At 41.0% G+C, this 26,032-nt stretch overlaps 1 protein-coding gene across 1 annotated transcript in view; it reads left to right on the top strand.

The window, feature by feature from the left end:
- The window catches only part of TBC1D5 (TBC1 domain family member 5), a 577,752-nt gene that overhangs the window by 506,055 nt on the left and 45,665 nt on the right, over nucleotides 1-26,032 (top strand). The window contains exons 21-23 of the mRNA XM_074195734.1: nucleotides 4,763-5,019; nucleotides 8,750-8,815; nucleotides 20,955-21,118. Coding sequence (XP_074051835.1) covers nucleotides 4,763-5,019; nucleotides 8,750-8,815; nucleotides 20,955-21,118 — 487 coding nt within the window. The remainder of the gene's footprint in view (nucleotides 1-4,762; nucleotides 5,020-8,749; nucleotides 8,816-20,954; nucleotides 21,119-26,032) is intronic.

Genomic DNA, 26,032 nt, shown 5'->3' on the forward strand with positions numbered 1-26,032 from the left:
CCCCATGGTTCTCCCAGGTAGCTACTTTTGGGGGGTTTTTTTGCAAGGCAAATGGGGTTAAGTGGCTTGCCCAAGGTCACACAGCTAGGTCATTATTAAATGTCTGAGACCAGATTTGAACCCAGGTACTCCTGACTCCACGGCTGGTGCTTTATCCACTGAGCCACCTAGTCACACCCTATATTGACACACTTTTCTGTAGAGTTAGAGAAATCTTGACAAAATTACTAATCTACCCTACTTTTTGTAACACAGAAACTTTTTCAAGTTGTGGTTTTTAGCAATACAGTTTCTCCCCAGCCACATACCTTTCTCTTTCCTGGAATTCCTTCCCTTTATGGAAATCTAGCAGAAAACTTCCATAGTAGAAATGTCCATTTCTTTTGCAGTCTTGCTGTTGGGTACCTCCTTGCCTAAGCTTGGAAAGCAATAAGACTTAGAAGTAGGACATATTGCCCTCCCTCTAACATACCTGGTCCTCTTCATGATAACTGAATGGCCGTGATACATGAAGTGAAAGTTAGAGAGAACTTGATTCAAAGGTGTACCAAGTGATTGGGTTCAACCCCTTATAGGACTCCCTTCCCTGATATATGTGACCTCTGGATTGAGTCTTGTCCTGTTGTTTATTTTGACCAGGTTCCACATACCCTGTCCCATTTATGCATTCTGATTGCACCCCTTCACTTTGTTTCCTATTGCCCTTGGATAGTTCCATTTGAGGCTCATGACTTTTGGAACACATCAAATAAAGATTGATTATGACTTATCTAATTTCTTTCCAGTCATCCTTTTAAAAGCTGTGACTTCCAACCCAACCAGAGAGTACACAAGATACATTCAGTGGCTTGAAAGTTCCCAAATCCTCTCAAATCCTTGAAGTTTTGGTTCTTTTCTTTCTCATTTCCTTGTTATACTCCATACTTAAACCAATCCAATCTTCCTGTCCATCATCATCGCTGATTATTCTTTATTTCCATTAATTTAATGGCCCTGACTTGACAGAATATTACACATATAATCATTGTCAACAATAAAGGTCAATTTATATCAAGTTGAATTAGAAAATATGAGTCAATGATTTTAATGCGAAGAAATCTTTGTGTGATGTTCATGATTTCAACAGCATTGCTGAAATCATTGGCATAAAAACTCTATAAAAAATCATGGACAGCATGCTGACCACATGAGCATATTGTTTTTACTTACAAACTGAAAATTTATGAAATCAAATTGCTTTTAAATTCCATGAAATTCTTCAGAATCTAAAAAAGCTGAAACATTGGATTGTTAAAGTAGGGGGAAGTGGTTTACGAACAACAACAAATGTTCCAAATAGGAAAACCGTGCTCCTCCCTTCATAAGTGCTGCCATCCAAATGAAAAACTGCCTGCAGGAGTGAGCTTGATCTATATGTTTTTAGTGAATTGTAGTAAGTGTTATTAGTAGTAATGAAGATACATTAACTCTAGTCTCTTGACAACGCTTGTAGCAGTTTCTTAGTACTTTTATCAACATATAAATTTTACAGCTGGCAATATGGGAATTTGACTAGTACATTTTTGTTTATAAAAAAGGGTAACAACATTATAACTTCTTCATATTGGTGAATTATGAATCTTGACTTTTAAAGCTGAGAAGTAAAATAAGCCGGAAGTGCTTTCATGTTATGGTAGAACCCTTCTTTATTACTCACTGGAAGAAATGAAAATGTCGTCTGACAAATGGAGCACAAGAGTCAGGGTGAGTGGCTCCTTCAAGGCTCTTCAAGGATCTTCTGGGGAGTTGCCATTTTTGAGTGTGATGGTATTCTGCTCTGCTTGACTAGTTTTGGATAACTACTGATAATTGTTTTTTTAATTATTGGTTTTTATTAAAATCATATGCCTTGGTTTTAGATAGAAATTTGGGATCGATAGAAAATACTGCAAAATTTCCCCAAAGAAAATAGGAATCTCTTTTTCCTGTTCATTTCTGAACCTATAGGGCTCATTGCCCAACTGCATCCTCTGTCCAATTATGTCTGTGCTTATGGCCCAACTGTGGGTTACCAATTCAACTACAGTGTATGTAAACAATAGGTACTGTCCCATTTGGTGATAAATTCTGGATGGTTTTAAGTTGGATTCTTCCGAGTGATTATGGTTTCTCTTTGAAGCCTTCACAGTGCTCCAAGTTTTGATGCAATCGGTACTTTGTCATCTGCAAAGAGGAGCTTCAGTAAGATCCCACCATCAGTATAGCATACTACTTCCATTTGGAGTCAGTTGTGCATATACTCCACCATGGTAGCAATTACCTTTACCAAGCAAGAATCTTCTTATTGGGCATCTAGATTGAGCAATGGATAGAGCACCAAACCTGAAGTCAAGAAGTCCTGAGTTCAAATCCAGCCTCAGTTTGTTACTAGCTGTGTGACCCTGAGCATTTAATCCTGTGTGCCCAATTTTCCTCAAATGTAAAATGAACTGGTGAAGGAAATGGCAAAACCATTCCAGTATCTTTGACAAGAAAACCCCAAATGGAGTCATGAAGAGTCAAATGCAACTAAAATGATAAACAACAGGAAATGTTCTTGTTTGCCCCCTCCCCGCTTATGTTAATAACTTGGAAATCCTTGAGCAAACTTCATTCTGTTATTGTATCTCTTAGGGATGTAACCACATGATTTTACTATATATGAAGGAAATAGCTTATCAGAGAAGAATCTTTAAGCCCTAAAATCTAAGGTGACATTATGTTTTTACAAAAGCCTACCTTTTAACATCAGTGTTATTCCCATGATTCTGTATGACTATGAGTCATGGAATATAGCATTCTCCAAGGAATTAAATTGCCCAGAGGCAGTGAAGAAACACATGATGGACAAGAACAGATCACAAATATAACAAAGAATTGCACAGGATAAGTGACAAATAAGAAGAATGAGTGCCTGGAAGAAGATGTGGACCAGTCATTCACCAAGAGCTCATACTGTGCCTATGTCCACACAATGCCAAGATTTCTGAAAGAAGTCCTAAGGATGAGGAAGGATATTTGACAGGACGTGGATAAGAGTTGAACAATATGAGAAATTATGGTTAAACTGACCACTAGAGGTCATGGATCCTCACAAGGAGAGACCACAGTTCCATTGAAATATAAAGAGTTTCATCTCATTGACAACACCCGTCCCCTAAAAGGATTGCATCTCCCCCATGCCTTTAGTCAGCTGTTTCGTGAGTTGTGGTGGACAAAGCAATAGACCACCTAAATGCCAACCTTCTGGTGATTGGTCTCTCCAAATCTAACTCACTTGTCTTTTTTTCAGATGGCAAATACAGTCAGCTCATGACCCTATCCAAAGCTTTGGGCACTTGGTAAAATCTACCAGAGTGATGCTCTGCTTGTGATTCGGGATCTCTGCCATATGACAAAGCATCAGAAAATATATAAGTAAACCACATTACCAAGTTGTTCATATTTCTTTTAGGAAATATAATGTTCAGGTATCTCTTTTTAAAGGACACAAAATAACTTCCTTCTTTTCCTGACTAATCCTTACTAACCTGAATCCATTGCTTCTTGACATGGAGCTTACCCCTCACTTTTTAGAATCATAGAATTGTTGATTTACAACTGGAATGGACTTCAGGGGCCATCTTGTTCAACCTCCTCTTTTACAAATGGGGAAAATGAGACCATAGAGGTGAAATGGGTGGGCTCAGGGTTTTTGACACCAGACCCAGCATTCTGCCTCTGAAATATCCATTCTGGCAGGTATTATGAAATTATCAAAGAAGTCAAGTGTGGATCTGGTGACAGTTTAGAGCTGTCATCTAAGGACTGGCAGAGCTATGCTTGGAGAAGCTCATCACTAGAATGGTTGCTACCTGCTGATTTGTCTCAACTGTAGCAACTTATGAAGTTGTTTGGAAAAGGAGTACCTTCCTATGTATATAAATGATAGAATTGACCACACCAATGAAATAAGAGGGTCTAAAATGTTGGAGTATATTCTAGCTAAAACGATATGAAAATTTCTACTAACCATAATTCAACAATTTGGATCCCTTAAAGAGCCAATTACTTTTGGTACTATGGTTCTCTGAGAGAAGTGGGAATTGTAGGAAACAAGCTTTTATGGGGCAGTTAGCCAAAAAAATATTGACTTTCTGGAGATGCTATAGATTCTATTTGCAAGTGTGGTTTGCAAGTCCACAGCAGGTCTTTCAAAAGAATGGATAACCTAGTGGCTCTGCCAGAAGTCACTGCCATGAACTTAGGACTAAAGAAAAATGAACATTTTCATCAACAAATTAGGAGATTTCCTTTTTCATCCTCAATTTGAATGAAGATATTTATTGATTTGATGTGAAAAGTACTTTGTGAGGCACTGATGGACAATCCAAGATGGAAAAAAAGACCCATTTCCTGGCCTCAAGCTAATCAATCCACCTTCTGCTGATTACTTAGCTTTTCATGATGAATACAGAATAGAGATATGCATGTATCTTTTACACACATACATGTTTTGTACAATGTTCTACAGTATGGAGAATATTAATACCTCTCTGTAAACCACACCCAACATCTCATTCCTTTGTAGATCTATTGTGTAAGTATATCCTTTGTTTGGACTTTTGGGGACTGTTTTTGCTGGGATGCTATTATTGAACCATTGCTCAAGTGGATGGAGTGGGAGGGCAGTGCACAGTATTACAGGTAATTTTCTTGTTGCTTCTGTAGTGTCTGACCACTTCATTTATATCTTATCTTTCAGGGCTAATGCCAAAGCTGCCCCTCTGAACATAAACAAGGTCTCCAATAGCCTCCTTAATTTTGGCAGAAAGCTAATTGGTCCAGCAATGACCACAGGCAATGCTGTTGGCCCTGTACCTAGTGGCAATAGCGGCAGCTCTCCTGCTCCGATGACCATCAGGACCCCAGCTGAAGCACCCCGGCACCACCACCCCCCACAGCAGATGCAGCAGCAGAGACTGATGAAATCAGAGAGCATGCCAGTTCAACTCAGCAAAGGTACAGAAAAGAATGCAAGAGAACCAGATGATAACTTTTATCATAAGATAGAACTTCCTAAATCTCTTATTTAAAAAAAAGAAATGCCTCGTTCAAATAAGAACTATTTTAAAGCTATTTTTAATTCAGTGTTTTAATCCAATTTAAAGCCGGAATCTGTTAATTTGATTTGTTTCCTAGATCAAGAATTAGAAAGGCCTCTGGAGCTGAGGTTGTAGGAAATTCTCCCCAGGGCAGCCTGTTTCCTTTTCATTTATACCTAATTGCAAGAGGGTTAGTTGGCTGGTTTCTCAGGCCAGGGAAGATTGGCCTCAACACCTCATCCATAAAATGGGTAGAATGGTGTATTTCTTCCTCCCTACCTTTCTTAGTGGTTGAAAGAGGCACAATAATTTAGAAAGGCAGGTGCACTGACCATGGTAAAGGGTGGCAATGTGGGGAACTCACTTGTGAAGCAGGAGACAGGGAGATGAGCTCAAAAGCTGAGTCATCTGTGTCCATGTCATGCAGGCTCCACGTCATGCAGGGGTTCCACGTCATGCAGGGGCTCCATGTCATGCAGGGGTTCCACATCATGCAGGCTCCACATCATGCAAGGTTCATGTGAGGAGAGTGGTCATCAATATGATCCTGAGGAATCAAGAGAGGGCAAATATGGCAGCAGGATGATTCAGCCTTTGGAACTCCTGCATTGAGAGAGAAGCATCATATGTCCAGAAAATTCACTCGTCCCTAAGAATTCTGGCTAAATGAGGTGTTATTGTACACATGGAAGCCCCCACCCCCTCTCGACCCCATGCACACAGACACAAGAGCATTCCTTCCCAGTGCCGGTTTCCTTCTGCCTTTGCTCTCTTCACATCTTGCCTCTATTAGGTGTTAGTCATTATATAATTAGTGTCTTAATTTTTATTAAAGTAGTCAGTTTACCTTGCATAAAAATAACTGCTTTAAATTATATTTCTTATTTATTAATGCAGAGCTGTCACACATGATTTAAAGAAAGGGAGACTTAAGATCATTAGCATATTGTAAATGTATTTTAATGCCAGGAGACATGCCCACTTCCAGAATGGAAATGAATGTTATTTTATATATTTCTTAATTGTACTGTTTTATTGTTCTGAACAAATATAATTTCAATATTGCTTTGATAACAAGCTATAGTCAGTAGTAATTCTAACTGATGGCAGGCAAATGAGTCAGAGAGTCTCTAAGTACTATATTTTAAATTTTCTGAGGAACCAAGCCAAATGACTAGCAGAATAAAGTTGTGTCTCTAAGGAAATGTCAAGTATTAATACCACTGAGTGAGAGAGGAAGTGCGAGGAGATGGAACAATCGATAAAAACTCGGTCCCCAGTCAGAAGAAGACAACAGAACACTTAAGAAAAGTATTTGGAACCCAAGGATAGCGGGGGTATTTTGTAAGCCATCCCTGTGCTGAAGGAAAACGGGCGTCTCTAGGAACGCTTCATGTTTTTACAGAATCATAATGACTGGAATCAAGGAGATTATCTAGTGCGGGCTCTAGTTTTACATAGAGGGAAACTGAGGCCCCAAGAGGAAAGGGAGGTGCCCAGAGACCCAGCTGGCCCTGACGGAGTCGCTGCACTAAGAGTGGTGGCCTGGTGCCCACCATCTGTACACCCCGTTCTTCCCTGGAGGAGCACTTAGACTTTTTAAAAATAGGAAACCTAGCACAGCTGTGTGGGTGAATGGTCCTGAGAGTAAACCTCTCCTACCCCGAAGTGGGGAGAAGAGCTGGAGAAGAGAGGAGCCGGCTTCCTTCCCTGACCTCCGAGGGGGCTCTGTGCCCTTGGGGGCCCCAGGCTTCTCTCTGGTGGAAGGGGGCGCTGAATCGGGAGGCTTCGGAGGACCCAGGAGGGCAGCAGAATGTCTTGCTAGACTTTCTGGATCTCCCAAGTCTGCCCAACTCTCTTGCCTCATTGATGAATTTGAAATGCTCTCAGCCAGGCTGCTGAACAGCACAGTAGTCAGCCTGTTAGGAGACCTAGTATTAGGGACATGATTTTAAATTATCTCCCAGCTATCTGTGGAAGCAGTAATCAGTCATACACCACAGTGCCTTTGAGGGGGGAAAAATGTAATATCTTTTTTAGCGTACTCTGCTGGAAAATTCACAAGTTTTGAAAAATTGTTGTTTACAAAGATAAAAATGCTTAGATGGTTTTCATAACATATTCCACTTCTTGATTATTCATGCTGATAGAGAAGAACAGTATTATGGCTAATCCAAAAGTAATTTCTGATTGATTTGGAAGACACTCTGTGGTTCAGGGGACAACAGATTTGCCTCCCTGTTTATGTGGGACTCTGGGGGAGAATAAAATTAGCTTGTATTCCCTGCCCCCCATACCAAGACAGAAAGAAGAGGTGACCCGGGGGGCAGAGAGGCTGGGGATGGCAAGACCAGGATTTCAAAGCCTCCACAGGTATTGACAGAGCAGATGACACAGATGAAAGCAGATCATTGAAAGTCAACTGTGGAAGAGAAATGAGGGATTTTCTTGTGTCAATGAACGACTATTTTATAGTCTACAAACTCCTCCTTGCTTTTGTTATTTTCTGAACTCCTGTCGGGCAGATGTTTTACTTTATTTCAATTGTGGGAGGAATATAAAAGGCGATGCTATTAATTGATCTGTGGGAATGTAATTACAACCCAGCAAATTCTAAATGAGCTGATCACGTTGCAAATCATAGCTTAAGCAACTGTCCAGGACACCATGGGGCTGGCATTTAATTCAGAAATGGATTTTTCACTATTTTATAAATACCAAAGGGGGGGGAACTACTGAACCTATTAATCCTATGCAGTCTTTGTGTGGGTGTGATACCGGTTTAAAAGACTGGGTATCATGGCTTTTATATGCACCAGTTAATCATGAAGCAACATAGGAGTTTGGATCATTTTCTATGTGGGAAAACAGGCTACTGATATTAAATTGATTCTGCTGAATGATGAGTTAATCATCAAGAAAACAACTCTCACTTACCAGGGAGCAAAAAGTAGCCCTCAGTAGCCCTCCTTTCTAAATCAGCTTGGGTTCTGAATATTTCACAGGATTTGGGAGTGGAAGGAGGGGCTTCTAGAAGAAAGGTCCCCTTTCCTCAAGTCACCACACTCTTCTGTCTTCCCTTGTCCTTCTTGGCCTTGAAGATTTCTTTCCTTGAAAGGAAAGATTGTAAGGAAAGTCTCACCTAAAATACCCATGATTTCAAGACAGTGCCATCCTGTAGGTATTTTGGCACATTGATATTTCTCAGATATGTATGGTAGCTCATCAGATCTTTTAATGTCTTAATTTGCAATTAAAAATGTACACTTGATTTATGTGCTGTTTTAAAAACACTTTTGTCTAGTACCTGAGAGCACTTGAGTCTACTTAAAGATAAATGATTTCTGATGTGACAATTTTCTTTTCCAAAAGTATGCCTGCTTATTAATAAATATAAAGAACATTATTATAAATAAAAGTAAGCTTTTTCTAAGGTGAATATAAAACTTTGATAATAGTTTTTGTTTTGGGGATTTGTTTGTTTTTTGTTGGGGGAAGCATTTTGAAAGACCTAAAGAAAAAATGAAATGCACAGAGTAAAATACTTGGATAGAATGAAAAAGTCTTTTACTATTTAAGAGGGAGAGAAAATTTCATTCAGTGACTTTTCTGTCTGAAATCTAATTATTTTTTCTTATGAAATCCAGGAGATGTAGTTACAGGAAGCGATGCTCAGGTTTCTGTTCCTGTCCAGACTCTAACTGACCTCCAAGGTACAGTTACTATGGTGACATAGCCTATCTGTTTGCCTGCAGCATTATCATTGTGTTCTCCAAGAACCTCATTTTTGCCATCCTTTATTTTCCATTTGGAGGCTCCCAAGTCACTGTCGCTGTCCAGCCACTAAGTGGCACTGTCGATCTGAACAAATAGGGCCTTCCCATGGCATCCTACCCAGGTGATGATCAGTCTGGCATGGGGCTGGCTCTATTGACCACTAGTTTCTTCTGTCGCAGAAATCTGATCCACCTGGTGTTTTCACACTTGCCTTTGTGTGACTACCTAGATTAAGGTGCTCTTTCCCTTACGTGTGCTGTGACAGTCTTGGCTTAAGATGGACTAAATTTCAGCATCCATGTGCTGTGATGAACAGCATGTTACTTCTACTTCAAAAGCCTTTCCTGCCTGCCTGGGAAATAAATAGTCAATGTGGGCCTTTCTATTACAATTTTTATCAAAGAATTAGGACGTAACTGTGACAAACCACCATAATGCAGTGACTAATGGTGATATAATGGAAAATAAAGAGCTTTTTTACTAACTTGTCAGTGCTTTCTAAGAGAAAGAAGGGACATTTGCATTCTTTAAAAAGAGTTTAGTTAAGAACTTATTCACAACATAACTCAGCAACAGCACCTCTCATGGAACTGTAAATTGTACAGATATTTTAAAATCACTCTAGGTTTCATTATAATATCTTTGAAATGGAGGCAGCTAGGGAAGGGGTGGATTACAAGACCCTTCTAATGAATTCTAAGCTGTTTTTGAGTCTAGGGAGATCAAACACAACACAAAGATATAAATAGAAATGTTTATTGAATTTTTCCTTCATTAACTTCAGATGCTTATAAATGCCGTTAAGTCATGGATTGCAATTACCTAACCATAGTTGAGCCGTCAGTGATAGGGAAACTACAGTCACAACTGATCCAAGTCCCTCTTGTACAAAGAATGGACTGCCTTTGTGGGTCCTCGATGTCCAAATGTTCACCCTGGTAGGAGCTTCCTTCCTTCTGTCACTTCCCAGTATCGGGGGATTCCTTCTTCCACAGCAGTAATAATGACTCCTAAATAATGCTTTCCTCAATCATTCTGGGATGTAGAAAGTGGAAGTATTGCGATTCCCATTTGATAGATGGGAAAACTTAAAACTATTCAACGTCTGAGGTAGAATTTAAATGCAGCTGGATGCTACAGTGTAGAGAACGACTTCTTCCTGGGTTCAAATCTGGCCTCAGACACTCAGTTGCTCCATGACCCTGGGCAAGTCACTTTACCCTGTCTGCCTCAATCTCCTCATCTGTAAAATGAGCTGGAGAAGGAAATCGCATGCCACTCTAGGATCTCTGCCAAGAAAACTTCAAATGGGGTCACAAAGAGTCAGACAGGACTGAAACAAGGGAACAACAATTCCTGATTTTGTGTCAGGTTCCGCCCCATCCATTATCTGCAACACCTCCCACCCATCCCTCTGGTTTTCTCCTCTAATGAGCAATGAACAGAAGGAAAGCCCTCTCCCATCAACAACCTAATCTCCTCTTCTTGGCATATTTCAATACCTACAACCATTAGTAACAGAGGAGGGAAAGTCCATTCCAGAACTTTCCTCTCATCCAAAGGGAAGACAGGGTGTGACGGATAAGGCAGCTGTGCAGGAAGGCAGCACCTCCCCTTAGCCTCAGCCCTCATCCTTACATCTCACCCCAAAGATCCCTAGCCCCTGCATCTTCCAACTTTAGCCCCAGAAGACCACCTTGAACCTTCATCCCACAGAAGTCATCAGGGAAGATGACATATCTGGCAACTAGATGACTGCTTTCAGCTCTCTGTCCTGAGGGAACCCTGCATTCAGGGAGAGTTAGCTCATCAGAGCATGCCTGTGCTCCAGACCCTTTCTCCAATACATTGACAGTGAATTCAACCACATGGGTCCCCCTCCTGCAGGGCCAACTCCAGTCCATCTGCCTTTGTCCTCTGCCGTTCTTGGCCTACACAGTATCCCAGGGGCCTCTCCTGGGCCTTTTGGCATTTGTAAATGCAGAAATATATCTTCTCTTCTTCACTCTCAGTATGTGCCAAAGCCACATGAATTTCTAGTCATACAAATCATGACTTCTACCTTCCATGCCATTTTTGCTACCTGTGATCCTTAGCAAAAAGCAACCAAAACTTCTGTCTTCTTAGAGCCCTTAGACCCAGGCTGTGTTGCCTTTCACCTCTCCTGCAGTTTTCATTCTTGTGTTTTGTTTTTCTTTTGTTGTATTGTTTTTCTTTGGGGTTTTTTTTTCTTTTGGCAAAGAGTGGGGTTAAGTGACTTGCCCAAGGTCACATAGCTAAGTATTAACACTTAATACTTAATACTGAGGCTGTATTTGAACTTAGGTCCTCCTGACTCCAGGGCCAGTGCTCTGTCCACTGTACCACCTAGCTGCCCCTGAGGCTTTGCTTCTTTAAAGGTACTCCATGATTTTTACCTATCCAGGAAAACATCAGTGTTCCAAAGATGAGGTCAACATCTTTGAAGCACTGAATATTTTGCCAAATGTTTTCTAAGCTCAGTCTTCCTCTCTTATTCATTTCTGGACCCAAATCATAGCTTTACTTTCCAGAAAGGGACAGACAGACAAATCTACCGTGCATGTCATAGTAGGACAATATGAATCTATGTTATGGATTAAATTTAATTTTGTGGGCTGATTCCATCATTTTTAATATTTCTCTGGGAAATGAATTTTGAGATCTAAAAGCTGACTTAGGAGCATGTCTTTAGACTGCAGTCTTTTGAAGATCACTTGTATCTAAACAGATATAATAAACAGACAAAGACAGTATATTGTTCTTTGGAAAATTTAAATTCTTGTGTGGTCACCCCTTCACTTATTTGCTCCAACATAGGGACTAACAATTAGGAGAATGGGGAGATTTGACTCTTACCTTCTATGCCCTTTGATAGAGTTTTTGATCAGAGTAGAAACAGGCAGAAGACTGGAGAAGAGGCCAGGGCCCCACGAGTCAAAAGTTGACTATGCTATAAGTTTTTCATCCCTTAGGGATAACCATGCATCAGTGTCACACAGCTGATTTTTAAACTTTAGATTTATCTAAATTAAATTCAACTCTTTCTGTCTGAGAATGATAGAAAACCAGAGCTATAAGGAACCCTGGCAACCATCTGGGTTAATTTCTTTATTTTAGAGACAGATAAACTGAGAGTAAGGGAGGTCAAATAGCAAGTGGGTGACAGTCCATAGTAACATGTATTTAGAGCCAGAACAGGCCTCTTCTAAACCAACCAGTCAAGGAAACTGAGGTCTGAAAGTTTGAATGCCTTGCTCATGTAGCAGGACTAAGGATTACAACCTAGATGTTCTGACTCCAAACTCTTTCTACTGTACCACATTGCATTGCCCTTTATATTTTTAATAGACCATGCTTCTAATTTATGTCTATTTTTGACTTCTGGATTTGGAACAGACTTGTTTTAGATGAAAGGTTTTTATTTCTAAGTAGTTACTGTATCTTTTTTAATTTTAAATTTAATATTCTACAGGATGTCCCAGAAGTCTTCAGTAGCTTAAACCATCACTAAGATTTTTGAAACGCTCTATGGCTTCAAGCCTGGAGCATTTTGCATAAGTCTCTCCTAACGGGTAGTGATAGCAATAACACAATCATGTGTGGTCCTATGAGGGATGGAATTGGTGCAAAAGCTATGAAGAAGAGAGAAAGAGAGAGAGTCATCTTTCCTCCTTGGAAAGAGAGACACATAGAATCCCAGAATTTCTGAAGACAAAAATGAACTGTCTTTTTTCTTTAAGGCTATCAAACCAAGCATCTTTCTTTCCAACAATTAGGAAATTCTTAAGCAAAAGGCTACAGGCTTAAACCCAGGATACATATAAAATGGATTTTATATGACATATAATGGATTTGAAGTAAAATGTGTTATATTATGAGGAATGTAATGGAGAAGATTTTCTTTAAATGAGCTATGGACTGCTGATTGTGGATCTTTGATAGAAAGTAAGAGAGGATGGGTTGTGATAGGGAGGTGAGCTAATACAGTATAACTGATCTAGGAAAAATTTGGGGGTGCTTCTTTTTTCTGTTGTGCTCTCTCTGGATTTGAAGATCTCTTCTTTATACATTGAATGTGTTGTTAAGAAGCATTAGTTAAGCTAGCTCTCATTAAGTAACCAGCTCCCTGCTAAGCTCTGAGAATCAAAGGATAGCACGGTCCTTGCCCTTAAGGAGCTCATGCTCTTATAGGAGAGGAAACCTGTAAATAATGAAGTATATTCTCAGTATATGCAAGATCAGATGGAATGCAGTATCAGAGGGGAAGACTGGGATGTAAGATCTGTTGAGAAAACCCAAAGAAGCCTCCTGCAGAGAGTGGGATTTGAGCCAAGTCTCGAGGAAGCTGGGGAGCTGGGAACACGGCGGCAGCCCCGGAAGGGCAGAGCCATCCCGAGCTAAGTGGGAATGCCTGGACCTTGTTGAGGGGAGGATGGTTGGTGGAGGCAGAGCTATGCTCTGAAAAAGTCACTGCAATGTTGAGTGGAGGACAGACTGAGAGGGGAAAGACTTGAACCAGGTAGTCCAGTGGACCTGAACCTGGGTGGGGGCAGGGGCGTGCCCTGGAGGTTAAAGGGGGAGGATCAGAATGACGAAGGGTTGAGGATGATACCAAGGTGGGAGCTGGGTGACTGGGAGAATGGTGGTCCCCATGACCATCAATAAGGATATTGGGAAGAAGTGGAGGTTTGGGGGAAAAGATAATGACTTGTGTTTAAAGCTTCTGACTTGAGCATTCCACTGAAACAGTTCTTTCTAGAGTTCCTTACTGGTGGTCTGAGTTGCCTCTCCCAACGTCCTTTTCTCAGTCCTCAGTCTCCTTGACCTCTCTGTAGCTTCTGACACTATTGATCCCCCTCCCCTCCTGGATATTCTCTCTCTCTAGTCTTTCAGGGCCCCCTTTCTCCTTCTTAGTCTTCCTGGCTGACCCCTCATTCAGCTCATGTTCTCTAACCATAGGTGTCCCACAGGGTCTGCCCTGGCCTTCTCTTCTCCCTCTTTATTGCTTCACTGGGTGATCTCATTTGTTCCCATTAATTCAATGACCATCTTTGTGTGGATGATTCTCCAATCTCCATATGCTGCCCCAACCTCTTTGTTGACCTCCAATCTTACTTCTCCAGCAGTCTCTCAGATGTTTCCAACTGGTGGTCCAGTAGACCAATGAAATATGTCCAAAACTGAACGAGGACAACACATCCTCCCATGAGGTTTGATTCATCCTGGACTCCTCTCATCCTGCTCCCCTCTCCGCCATGTCCAATCTGTTGCCTGGGCCTGTGGTTTCACCTTTGCAATATTTCTCCAATATGCCCCCACTGCCCCTCCCCTGGGTGTGGACCCTCATCAGCTAACATCTGAATTATTGCAATGGTTACTGGAGGGGAGGGGGGATTCTGCCTGCCTCAGCTGTCTCCCCACTCCAATCCATTCGCTAGTCAGTCACTGCAGTGGTTTTCCTAAAGCGCAGGTCTGACCATGTCTCACTCAAACATACATACACACACACACACACACACACACTAGCTAGCCCTCTCCTACCTGTCCAGGCCCCCACTTTGTCCCCTGCAAAGTCTCTTACGTAAAGAAGTAAAAGAAAACAAGAGACCGTACGTGGTATCAGAAAAGGACTCCTGCTGAATTGCATCTATAAGACTGGAGACTCTCAACTTGGAAAGCCTCCATAGTCTCCCAAGAGTTGGTGGTGGTGGGCAGTGGGAGCCTTCCATGGGGGATAATGCAGCGTGAACATCTCTTGATAAGGACCCAGCAGGACCCCTCAGGAACAGCAAAGGAACAGCTGAAATTTTTACTGCACATTTTTAGAGTTGGAAAAACTATTAAATACTTGATGGGGAGGAGATTTTTCCTTCAAAATTTTTGGCCAAGCTGCTCCTTGGAGGGAATAGATGTATTTGATGGACTTCCTCGGTCTAGGTCAGTGGTAGATGTTACCCCTTGCTTCATTTGTAGGCCTACCTGTTTAATGATAATTTGTAACCAACTAAATATAAAAATAATTTGTAAGTTGATTCCCTGTTTGCTCTAACGAAATGGTTTAGTTCTTTAGTCTCCAAAATTTGAAGTTCAGTCTTTATAACTTGAGTTAATGAATGTTAGTCATTACATTCTTTTGCACATTTGGTTCAAATAATATATAACCTAGATACTAGTAAATTTTTTATATTAATGTTTCTTCAAATCTCATGGCCACATTCATGGACTCATGTAGTAGCTTTCTTTCAATGTATACTAGATATGACTTAAGAGTCAAAAATCCTAAATGTTAGTCCTTGTTTCTAGTTGTTAGGGGGTAACCATGGACAAGCTTGCCTTCATAATGCCCTTCTCTTAAACAAATGAGTCAGTCAGTCAGTCCTTCAGAATGTTCAAGATTTCCCAAACCATTGTAAGGAGCTCTTGAGAGTTTTGCCAGCCAAGTTTAAGGCTTTCCTTTGGATCCTTTTAGCATCAGTCTTGAAAGACCAAATCCTCCTGACTTCAAGTCTAGAACTCTGTCCACTTTGCCACCCTGCCTTTCAGACAAGAATCACTGAAATGGTCTCTGTATCCCAAGGATTTACTGTATAAACAACAACAGTGAGAATATATCTAGACTCAGCCTTCTCTCCCTCCCCCAGCCCTCCCCACCAATGTCTGAATACTTGTTTCCTAACATGTCTTCTGGGAAGTAAGAGCTAGTAATATATTGCTTAGAAGATCATTAATCCCATAAATCCATTTCTCCAGAAAATAGTCAAAAACCCAGGGAACTTGGAATGCAGTATTCCAGAAGATAAAAGCTATAGGCTTATAGACAAAAATAGCATCCCAACAAAACTGAATATGATCCCTCTGAGGGGGTAGAGGGTAGGGAGAATAGGGTAGAATAGACCTTTAATGAAATAGAAGGCTTCCAAGCATACCTAATTAAAAGACTATAGATTCAAATGTGAGGGAAGAGTTGAAAAAGCTTGGCATTTAAACCATTTTTGCAAATGAAATGAAATGAGAGTGTTATAGGAAAAATGGGGGGGAAAGCAACAAAAGGAATTAACAACTTGGCACATGAGATAAAAACCTTACTCAAGAAAACAGATCACTGCAAAATTAGAATTGGGGCGGCTAGGTGGCGCAGTGGATAGAGCACCGGCCCTGGAGTCAGGAGGACCTAAGTTCAAATCTGGCCTCAGACACTTAATAACTCCCTAGCTGTGTGGCCTTGAGCAAACCACTTAACCCCATTTGCCTCGTAAAATCCTTAAAAAAAAAAAGTCAGGCTGAAAAGTTTGTATTTTATCCCAGAAAAAAAGAGAAAACCAAATTCTTGGAGACAGTTGTGACAGGGGCAGACTTGGTTTGATTTGCGTCCCATTCTAGATTGTTTTGGGGAACACAGAAGTTTGACTGAAGTGAGGAGAGGGGAGAAGGATTACTTTAGGTAAGGGACCTGGAGACTAACAGAAACACGAGGGTCAGTTAAATTCAGTAAGCAGGGGAAGGGGATGACTCTTAAGAAGACAAGATTCAGTGGGTGCAGAGGCTTTGATTAAGCCCCTCCTGGATGCTGGTACAGAAACAATCTGGCTCAGGGAGCCAGAATCCAAAGGGGAAGAGGCAGTAAATGGCCGAGCACAAAGAGGAGAGGACCAGTTCACAAACCCTCCTGAGTATTAGAAAGCAGTTATTGTTACGGGCCTATGTCCTTAGGACAGCCATGTCTGCAGGTGAGAAATGGTTTACCTTTTTGATCTCCAAGACTTCCCAGAGGGGCAGACAGGACAAATGTTTTACAGGTGAGGAACTAGTTTAGCACACACAATACAGCCAAGGACTAGACAGCACACTTGACTGTTTCTATCATGAATGCTGCTTCAGATGCGTTGGGGACGAAGTCGCTGGTTGTTGTTTCTAGTTAGCAGGCGAAGTTTTGAATGTACTTGGCATAGTGTACTTTCATGGAAAGACCATCAAGAGTCAAGACCTGGCCTCTGGTCTAATCATTAACACAATAAGCTGCCGTGTGACCTTAAGCAAGTTGTTTGCCAAACTGGGCCTCAGTTTCCTCTTCTGCCAAGTGGCAGACCATGGGAGAGGGGCTCCTTCCCAATGCAGCCAGGAGGAGGGTGGGCTAAGCTCGAGGGGTCAGTGTGGGAGGTTCGTGACACTGGAGAAGCGGGAATCTTGTGTGGAGTCCTTGGGAAAGTGGAGCCAGGTGATGGAAGGAGGTTCATTGCCTTCGGAGATAGCTGCTTGGAAGTCTCAGACTGATGGGAGCAGTCATCGAGGGTCTCTCGGGCTTCGGAGAAGCAGGGAGATGAGACTTCTAAAAGGAAATTTGAGGATGGAGATTCTGACATCTGTCTACCGAGCTCTAGAGCCAGAAGTTCTCTTGTGGAGCAAGTCTGGCCACACCTGCGAAGGGATTGCTTCCCATTCCAGGAGGGGTGATAAAACACAAGGGCAAGACACAGAGAACCTCCCCAGTCCAGAGGCATAAGTCACAGAGAAAACACTCTTACAAAGAGGAAATCAAAGCAGGGCCAATTGGATAAGGGACTGGCATCTGTTTGTTTGGGTTTTTTTAGGCTTTTGCTAGGCAGTGGGGTTAAGTGGCTTGCCCAAGGCCACACAGCTAGGTAATCATTAAGTGTCTGAGGTCAGATTTGGACTAGGGTCCTCCTTACTCCAGGGCGGTGCTCTATCCACTGCACCACCTAGCTGCCCCAGGACAGGCATCTGTTGAGCTCCAAGTGTCAGTCTCTCTGCTGGGGGCTGAGGGTGCAAAGCCCTTCTCTTCAGGTGACTTAAATTCAGGTAGGGGGATGCACCAGATACCAGTCAAGGAGGAGAGGTGATGGCAGCCTGATCTGGCCCCTTTCTTTCTCCTCCCTTCATGGTTCTTAAGGCTGATCTGTGGTTCTCCAGCTTTTCAAGATTGAAGGTAGAGCCTCCCACTCTTCCTCTTTTCTTCTCTAACTTCCTCTCTTCTTATCATTGCTCTGCAGCAGATTCCCAGATAAATACCTATATAGATATACAGACAAATATTGTTTATGGACATATTCATAGATATATCTGTAAGTATATGCTTGTCTCTTTATATGTCTGATACACACATTCATAGTTAAAGATCTAGCTCTATGTGTCTCCATCTGGATGCCTGGATGCCCCATCAGCATCTGTTCCCAAATCTCCTATTGTTGTTGAAGGTGGTCCATGCTACCCCGTCTAGGGCATCCATCCCCATCTTCCCCCTCCTCCAGTGGTCACCCCAGTGTAGTCCTCTTCCTCACCTGGACAGTTATTAAAGCAACCTCCCAACCTCAGTCATGTCCTCTCTCCTGCCCATCCTCAACTTGGCTACCTAAATGAGTTTCTTATGACCCACATCTGACCGCGTCATCCCTACTCAGTCATCTCCAGTGGCTCTTTCCAGGATCAACCGCACAGTGTTCTTTTTGCCCTATGATGACTTCTTATAATGCATCCCTTTCCCACTTTTCTGGCATTCTCATTCTTCTCCTCCACATGCTGTCATCCAGCTACCCTGGTTCCATCCTTTTTCCATGGCCTCCTGTGGGCCTGCTGCTGGCTTTACCCTCTATCTGGCAGGTCTGTCCTAGTCTTGCCCTTCACCCCATTCTCTTTGAGATGGCCTTTTTCTATGTGTCTAGCGTGTGTATGTTGTTATTGGCACGCTGCCTCCCCATTAGATAGGGAGCCTCTCCAAGGCTTTCTTTGTATTCCAGCCTCACACATAGGAAGAGCTTCAGCATTGCTTGGTGACTGAATGACTGACTTCAAATGCTGCACCATCAATAACCTTACGTAATTTCATGGAACAATCCTATTCATTCTGGGAGAGGGAGAAGGAATTAAGATACTAGTGCAAAACAGCTTCAATATAGCTTGTGAGTAGGAGAATACCTAGAAGCCTGTTAGAGTGCACCAGGCATCAGTTGAGTAAGAAAAAATTAATAAAAAGAATATTAATAATAGCATTTATGTGACACTTTGAAGTTTGCAAAGCACTTTACAAATATTTCATTTTATCTTCACAGCCATGGTTAGTGGTTAGTGCTGTTATCTTCCTTCTACAGATGAGGAAACTGAGGTACAGATGGTTTCATTGACTTGACCAACATCACAGAGCTAGTATCTAAGAGAAGTTTCATACTGTGGTTTTCCTGACTCCGAGTCTAATGATCTATATACTGTGCCACCAACTTGACTTAGTATTTTGAAAAATAATTCTTAAGGCAAATTGGTAGAAATCAATAATAGCCTGCAGGGGAGTAAAGGAAATTGGTTAAAGATAAATCCACATTTACAATTCTGGGAGTCAGACTAGAAGAGATGGTAGCAGCATAAAAAAAATAGCATGAGGTAAAAGATGAACCTTGTTTGAGAAATATTTCCCATAGCTGTCATTGTCCAGGTCATTGTACCTGGAAATATTCCCATGGCTCTTGAGTTATAGGAAACAAGAAAGATTGTAGGATAGAAAGGGATTATTAAGAGATGTTTTCTGTAAGCAGCATTGCTGTTGTTTAATTTTCAAAAGGAAATATTGTGTTATCAACATTTGAGATCATTTACTTTCCTTAAATGAAATACTGAATAATATATCAATCAAAATTCATAAGGATGCTCTTCCAAAGGAAGGCTTGTCTTAGTAATAGATGCAGGAAATAGCTGGCAGTTTGTTGTGAAGCTATACAACATTTTTATAGTTGGGACCCCTTTGGTTTTCAACATGGTTTTTCCACAGCCCATTTATCCATTTTAGGAAGGCTATTTGTGCTGACCTTTCTTGGATAAGCTGGTGTTACAGAGTGCCTAGCTTTCCTCACAGAAAGCTGAATTGGATGAGATGGAACCTTTGGTTTCAAAACGGTCAAGGAGGAGGCTCCCAAGCAGATACTGAGAAGTTTTAAAAGATGGCAGAAGGGGCAGAACAGGCCATTATCTTTGTACAAATGTAATGGTGGGAATACCTGTCTCTTTCAGCAGCCACGCCACTTCCCTTAGAGTGAGTGAAAGGCCCAAGATTGGGTAGGCAAGGGGATTTTCCCAAAACCACCTGAGCCACTTGCTAGCTTTGTGACCCTGGGCAAGTTATTTAGCCCCTGTTTGCCTCAGTTTCCTCAACTGTAAAGAGGAGATAGTAGCATTTGCCTCTCAGGGCTGTCAGAAGGATCAAATGAGATAACAATTGTGAAGCACTCAGCACAGTGCCTGGCAAAATGTCCATGATTATCATAATTATTATTATATTCTCATCGTGAGCACTTACATGCTTACCTGCCTTTGCACATCTATATGTCTGTCTGTCAAATTTGTCCTAGACACTGCCTAGCCTTCCTACCCTTACACTTGTTTCTGGTGCAAGTGTGACGATGAGGAAAAGTCCAAAAAAGATTATCTTGTCCTCTGGCGCAGTCTCCTGTGCCTGGAGGACCCCAAGGGATGAGGTAGAGAGCTTTTTTACTTTGCAATGATCAAAAAGTAAGGCAACTCTTTCTGGAAGACCTAGAATTTTCACTTGTCTCTGTGGGCCACTTAACATGCCTTGATTTTCATCATGCAGGATCCTTTCATACTATCATACAAACAAGTCTCTTCTGAAAATGTAAAGGGGTCAAAGTGCTCCTTAGTGTCTGGGGTTGATGGGAACTAGGACATGCAAGAACTATACACAGAAAAACTGTGTGTGTGTGTCTAGACCTATATGTATGTGCATGTGTATATATCTGCATATATATGCATCTATCTATCCATATGCATATATATGTATGTATGTATATACATATATATATATATATATATATATACAATGAGGGTTTTTTAAATTAATATTTGAAAATATAATTTTAAAACTGTGGCCTTGCACTGTGTACATTTTAATATCCCATATCCTTTCTTTATGTCAATAATATTAATGTCTGTTAAGTTTTCCCATGAGTCCACGGTACTGTAAGTCTTATTGTCATCAGTCAATCAGACAGAATTTCTGGTGATTCATTCTTGCTACTCTGTCTTCCCTTTTAGGACAGAGCACTAAGAACATCAGTTCATCTCCCAGCATTGACAGCTTGCCCGGGGGAAGGGAGTTCACAGGCTCACCACCCTCCTCTGCTACCAAGAAGGATTCTTTCTTTAGCACCATCTCCAGGTCCCGCTCTCACAGCAAAACAATGGGCCGAAAAGAATCTGTAAGTATCCGGTCACAAGCCTGGACGTCCGGTATAACCAAGGAATGAGTCACATGGTTTCATTAATTAATACTTCTTTCATGTCCTTGTGTATGAAACACAGAACTTAGAAAAATATCATGGCTCAAAATGAACTGCTTCAAGAAAAGTATTGTGGTGAAGGCTATATTTCTTGGAAAGGAGTAAAAGAACCTAGTCCTTTGTCCAGGATAGATGCCTTTTCATAAGAAACTGAGTTTTTTCAAATTTAGGGGGCAAACATCACCAAAAGAGTCAACAGTCTTTCTTTTTTGTGTGTGTATGTATGTATATATATTTTTTTCTTAGAAAGATTTTATTTATTTTGAATTTTACAATTTTTCCTCTAATCTTCAACAGTCTTTCAGTCAGCAGTATGATAGGATAGTTGAAGACATTTCTTAAAAATAGCCTTTTTCACATTTGATCAAAAAAGATCAAACAAATTCTCCCAGATTTATTATGGGGTATTTACAGCTACTTGAGCTGGCTGCTCCAAGGAGCTTAGTCGGCACTAGAAACATGACTGCATTTGGAACCATTTATAAGCTGACTCTACAAGGAAAGCCTTTGAGTTGGCTTTGTAGGACCTGTTCAGTCTTTTCCATGAAATGTTCATCTGCTTTTTCAACTAACACACACAAATAAGTAAAGCTCATAGCAATAAAGATGTAAAAATGCTGAAAGAGTGAATAAGAAGTAGGGGAGTGCTATCAGGCCTTTACAATAGCACTATGTTTCCCTTTGCAAATAGAGATTTTAGTACTCTTGGAATTTAATTTTGAGTGATGCTGAGCAAGTTAATTAACCTGCCTGAAAAATCAAAAGGATACTTTTCCTAAAGAAATACTTGTGTTGAGCTACTTCCAAAAGTTATGCCTCTCTGAATTTCTGGTTTTAAAAGAAAACAATGCCAGGCTTTCATGAAATGTGCGTATACCAAGACAAGAATCCTAATAGAAGAATGAATGAATAATTTGTCCTTTTCTTCTACCTACATAAAGCTCCTTTAAGATCTCTTGTTGGAGCAGCTAGGTGGTACAGTGGATAGAGCACCCATCCTGAAGTCAGGAGGACCTGAGTTCAAATTCAGCCTCAGACACTTAATAATTACCTACCTGTGTGGCCTTGGGCAAGTCACTTAACCCCGTTTGTCTTGCAAACACCTTAAAAAAAAGATCTCTTGCAATTTAAATCTAGAATTTAACTGGTTCTGATTTTTTTTTAATTAGAAGGATTTCTCTATAGCTGAACTTTTTCTTTCTTTACTGTCTAGGATAGAGGAAATTAAATTCCAGATTTTGTTTTCTGGAAGTCTATTTTAGTTGGCCATTCATTAGTTCAATAAGTATTTTTTAGTGTTGTCATCATATTTAGTAATGTTAAATAAACATTGTCAAATTTCTAAGAATATTTTTACCAAGAAGTAAATAGCTAGAATAAAAGGAAAAGGATAAAAGACTATTCAATGAATTTGGCATCTCAAAAGACAAATATTTTTTAAGAACTCACCAAAGTAGGAAGGGAGCTTAACTTGGAAATGTAGGACCTGAATTAAAATTCTGTGAAATCTTGGCTCAATCCTTTAATCTCTTTGGGCCTCAGTTTACTTCTCTGTCCAATGAAGGGGTTAGACTAGACAATCTCAAAGGTCTTCTCCAAATCTGTCTTCCCCAGTGCTGAGCTCTCTGCTGTGCTAGCCTAGCCCTACCCTTAGGAATCACATTGTCCAGTAAAGGAAACCAGGAATGAAGGCATCTAAAATTATAAAAAGGCTCCGTGACCTAAAGAGCAATGGAGCATAAACATAGAGGAGACTCCCCAGGACAAGGTTGTTGAGTGCTTTTAATACTAATCCTCAGCCTTCTGGAGCTAGGAAGGTTCTGAATCCAAGGTCTGACCTCTCCCCTCTTTCCCCCTTCCCCTCTTGCCCCTGTCCCTGGAAATACCCCAGCTCCTCTTAAATCATCCGACCGTTCTTCAGGTGTACCCTTTGCTCCCTCTGCAGGAGTGTAACCTTCTCAGTTAATCCACACCAGAATGTGAATGACCAAAATATTGAATAGCAGTTCTCTGTTATCCTTTCTGGGAGAAGTTGTTGTTTTGGAGAGCTAGTCCTACTGCAGTGGTAATGCTCACATCTTATGAGTTTTCGCTAGTTTACAAAGCAGTGTGGATCATCTCATGATCTCACAACAGGCTGAGGTAGGCATAGATGAAGGCCACGTGATTTAGGACGTTCGCTCCTTGGTAAAGTGAGGACCTCCTGAGGGACAGAGAACCGAGCCTTATTTCAAATAATATGTGTTGGAGATAGATGGACAAGAGTGACATAGATCCTGCCCTCGAGGAGCTTACTTTCTAGTCAGGTCAGACACCCTGTCAAATTACAGGAGGTGATTTGGAGAGAGGGCCCTGGCCTCTGGGGCAATCAGAGTCCGATGGCAGGGAGTGCTTGACCTGAGTCTTAAGAAATACGGGGATCCTAAGAAACAGAAGTGGAGCGAGAGTGGCAGAGAGTATGAAAAGGGCAAGAATATAAGATAAGACTGCAAAGGAAGGTAGTGGCCAGAGGAGAGGGTTTCAAACATCAAGCTTTGTCTTTTATTTCAGAAGCAATAGGGAGCCATGGGAAAATTATTGAGCTGGAGAGTGCTTGGTTAGATCTGTATGTAGAGAATTTTAATTAGGTACCTGTATGGAAGATATGTTGGAGAGAGGAGAGATTAGAAGTGTGGAGAGAGTGGTTATATAATGCCGGAGTGGAGTTCAAAGAAAGAATTATGAATAGAAATATAGATTTTGAAGTTATCTGCATGGAGATGATAAATGAGCTTATAGGAGTAGAGAGCCCAAGAAGAGAAAGTCTAAAGAAAGTAAAACTGGGACCCAGGACAGAACACTGATAGAGAAGGGATTAGATATGAATGATGATCTAGTAAAAGAGACTCAGAAGCAGTGGTCAGACAAGTAGTCAGGCAGGCAAGGCCCATACCATGAAAAACAAGAGAAGAGGGGTAGTCAACAATGTCAAAAGCTATAGAGAAATCCTTATGGTGTGCCCACAGGAGATGCAAGGAGTTTATCAGTTAGGAGATGACTGGCAACATCAAAGAGAGCAATTTTAGAGAAGTGATAGGTGTGTATGTGTGTATGTTAAAAAGAAATTAAAAATATATTTTAATACATTTCAGTATAGAATTTTCAGTGTGCAGATATTTTCTTACAATATGCTATTCTTTAATCAATAGCTGGAATCAAAATATACGTTGCTAACATTTGAGTATACGTATTTAGTGATAATGAATAGAAATTAAACAAGAGGCTAGATTTCAGCAGTTTTTCTGGCTTCTTTTAATATGGATTTTGATCTAAGGACAAATTCAGTTGAGATGTTTGAAATCTTGCCTTTTTAGTCCTCAATGTCAGATTCACCTTGGAGACAGCAGAAGTGTTTGTTTATACTGTGCCTGCTAGATCACTTAGTTAATCTTAGGAAAGTCCACTATCTGTCTTTTTTAGAAGTATTGTTTCCTCCCATTTCCTCATACTCACATTGTTATATTTCATCACTTCAAGAGAACACAGTCATCAAAGAAAGTATTATTTAAAAACTTTCTTAGTCTGCCTTGACATTTTAATTTAGCTTTAGTAAATAAATATCTTTTTTTGAATATCTTTTTCTACCCATGTAATTTCAGTAAACATTTTTAATGAAAATAGGTCTGTAAGAACTTATAACAGTAAACGAACTCCCCTTGGTTTTAAACAAAAAGTTTCATAAAGAAAAAAACATGGTAAATGATTATCTTGACAAAAAGATGAGTCTTTTGCCCTCTTGATCAGCATTTTCGTCATGATCCCAAACAAGATACTAAGTACCAAATTTTGTATCAAATTTTATTGGGCATTGCAAAGAAAGATGTAATCAATGGGGTTTTTAAAGTTCATCGGAAGCCATTAGAAATCTATAAGCCAGCCAGGTCACAGTTAGGGGTCAGTAGTGGTCCACAGTTCCTCCCCGGGGAGGAATGGCCTCACATCATCCTCCATAAGGGGAAGCCACTTGGGTCATGAAGAAGTTGTGACTTGTGTGTCCCCACCACAGATAAACAAAGATCAGCCCAACACCGCAACATGTTCACTTGTAAGAATTAGCATCCCAGCATCCCACCTCACTGTTCCACTCCTTTTCCCTGCTCAGAGGCTTCCTCTCAGCCTTCTCCTTCTCTCAGATCACCCTGGGAGCCTTCTCTCTGCCTCGTATCAAAGCCATCCACGTGTAGGTCCTCCCTCACACTTTGGATCACAGGTGGAAGCCAGGAGAGGATCTTGGAGCTCATTGAGTCCAACTCCCTCACTTCACAGGGGAAGAAATGAAGAAACAGGGAGGTGAAGGGTCGCAGAGCTAGAATTCAGCTCTGGCTCTTCCATGACACAAGTCTGACTTCTCTCCATCACTCCAAATTGCCTCTGTCAATGTGAACTCCAACAGATTTAACTTTGCCCAATTCATCCTTTTCAAATTCACTTTCTTTCTCTAATTCTGGTTGAGAAGGCAATATCCCATCTTAAAGGAATAGGAGATAATAAGTTTGCAAAAGATTTTATTTTAAATCCAAAGGACCTTCTTCTTTCAAAATTATGAAACTCAGACTGATCCAGAAGAGAACTTGCTCTTAGAAAGGAAGGAGCTATCTGGCCTTTATATGTGTTCCCACCGGGTGGCCCACAGAAATGATCCGGAAGTCTGTTTGAACTAAGGAACTTGGGTCTCCGGACGTGTCTAAGGGGAGGCTGGAGGTCAGCAGAGAGTTGGGGCAGGACAGGGAGATCAGGGAATCCCTAGCAAAGAGATGGTCTCTAAATTCATGGAGATGAGATCATCCAGAAAAG

The sequence above is a fragment of the Macrotis lagotis genome, chromosome 7 (assembly GCF_037893015.1).
Source record: "Macrotis lagotis isolate mMagLag1 chromosome 7, bilby.v1.9.chrom.fasta, whole genome shotgun sequence".
NCBI classification, from domain to species: Eukaryota; Metazoa; Chordata; class Mammalia; order Peramelemorphia; family Peramelidae; genus Macrotis; species Macrotis lagotis.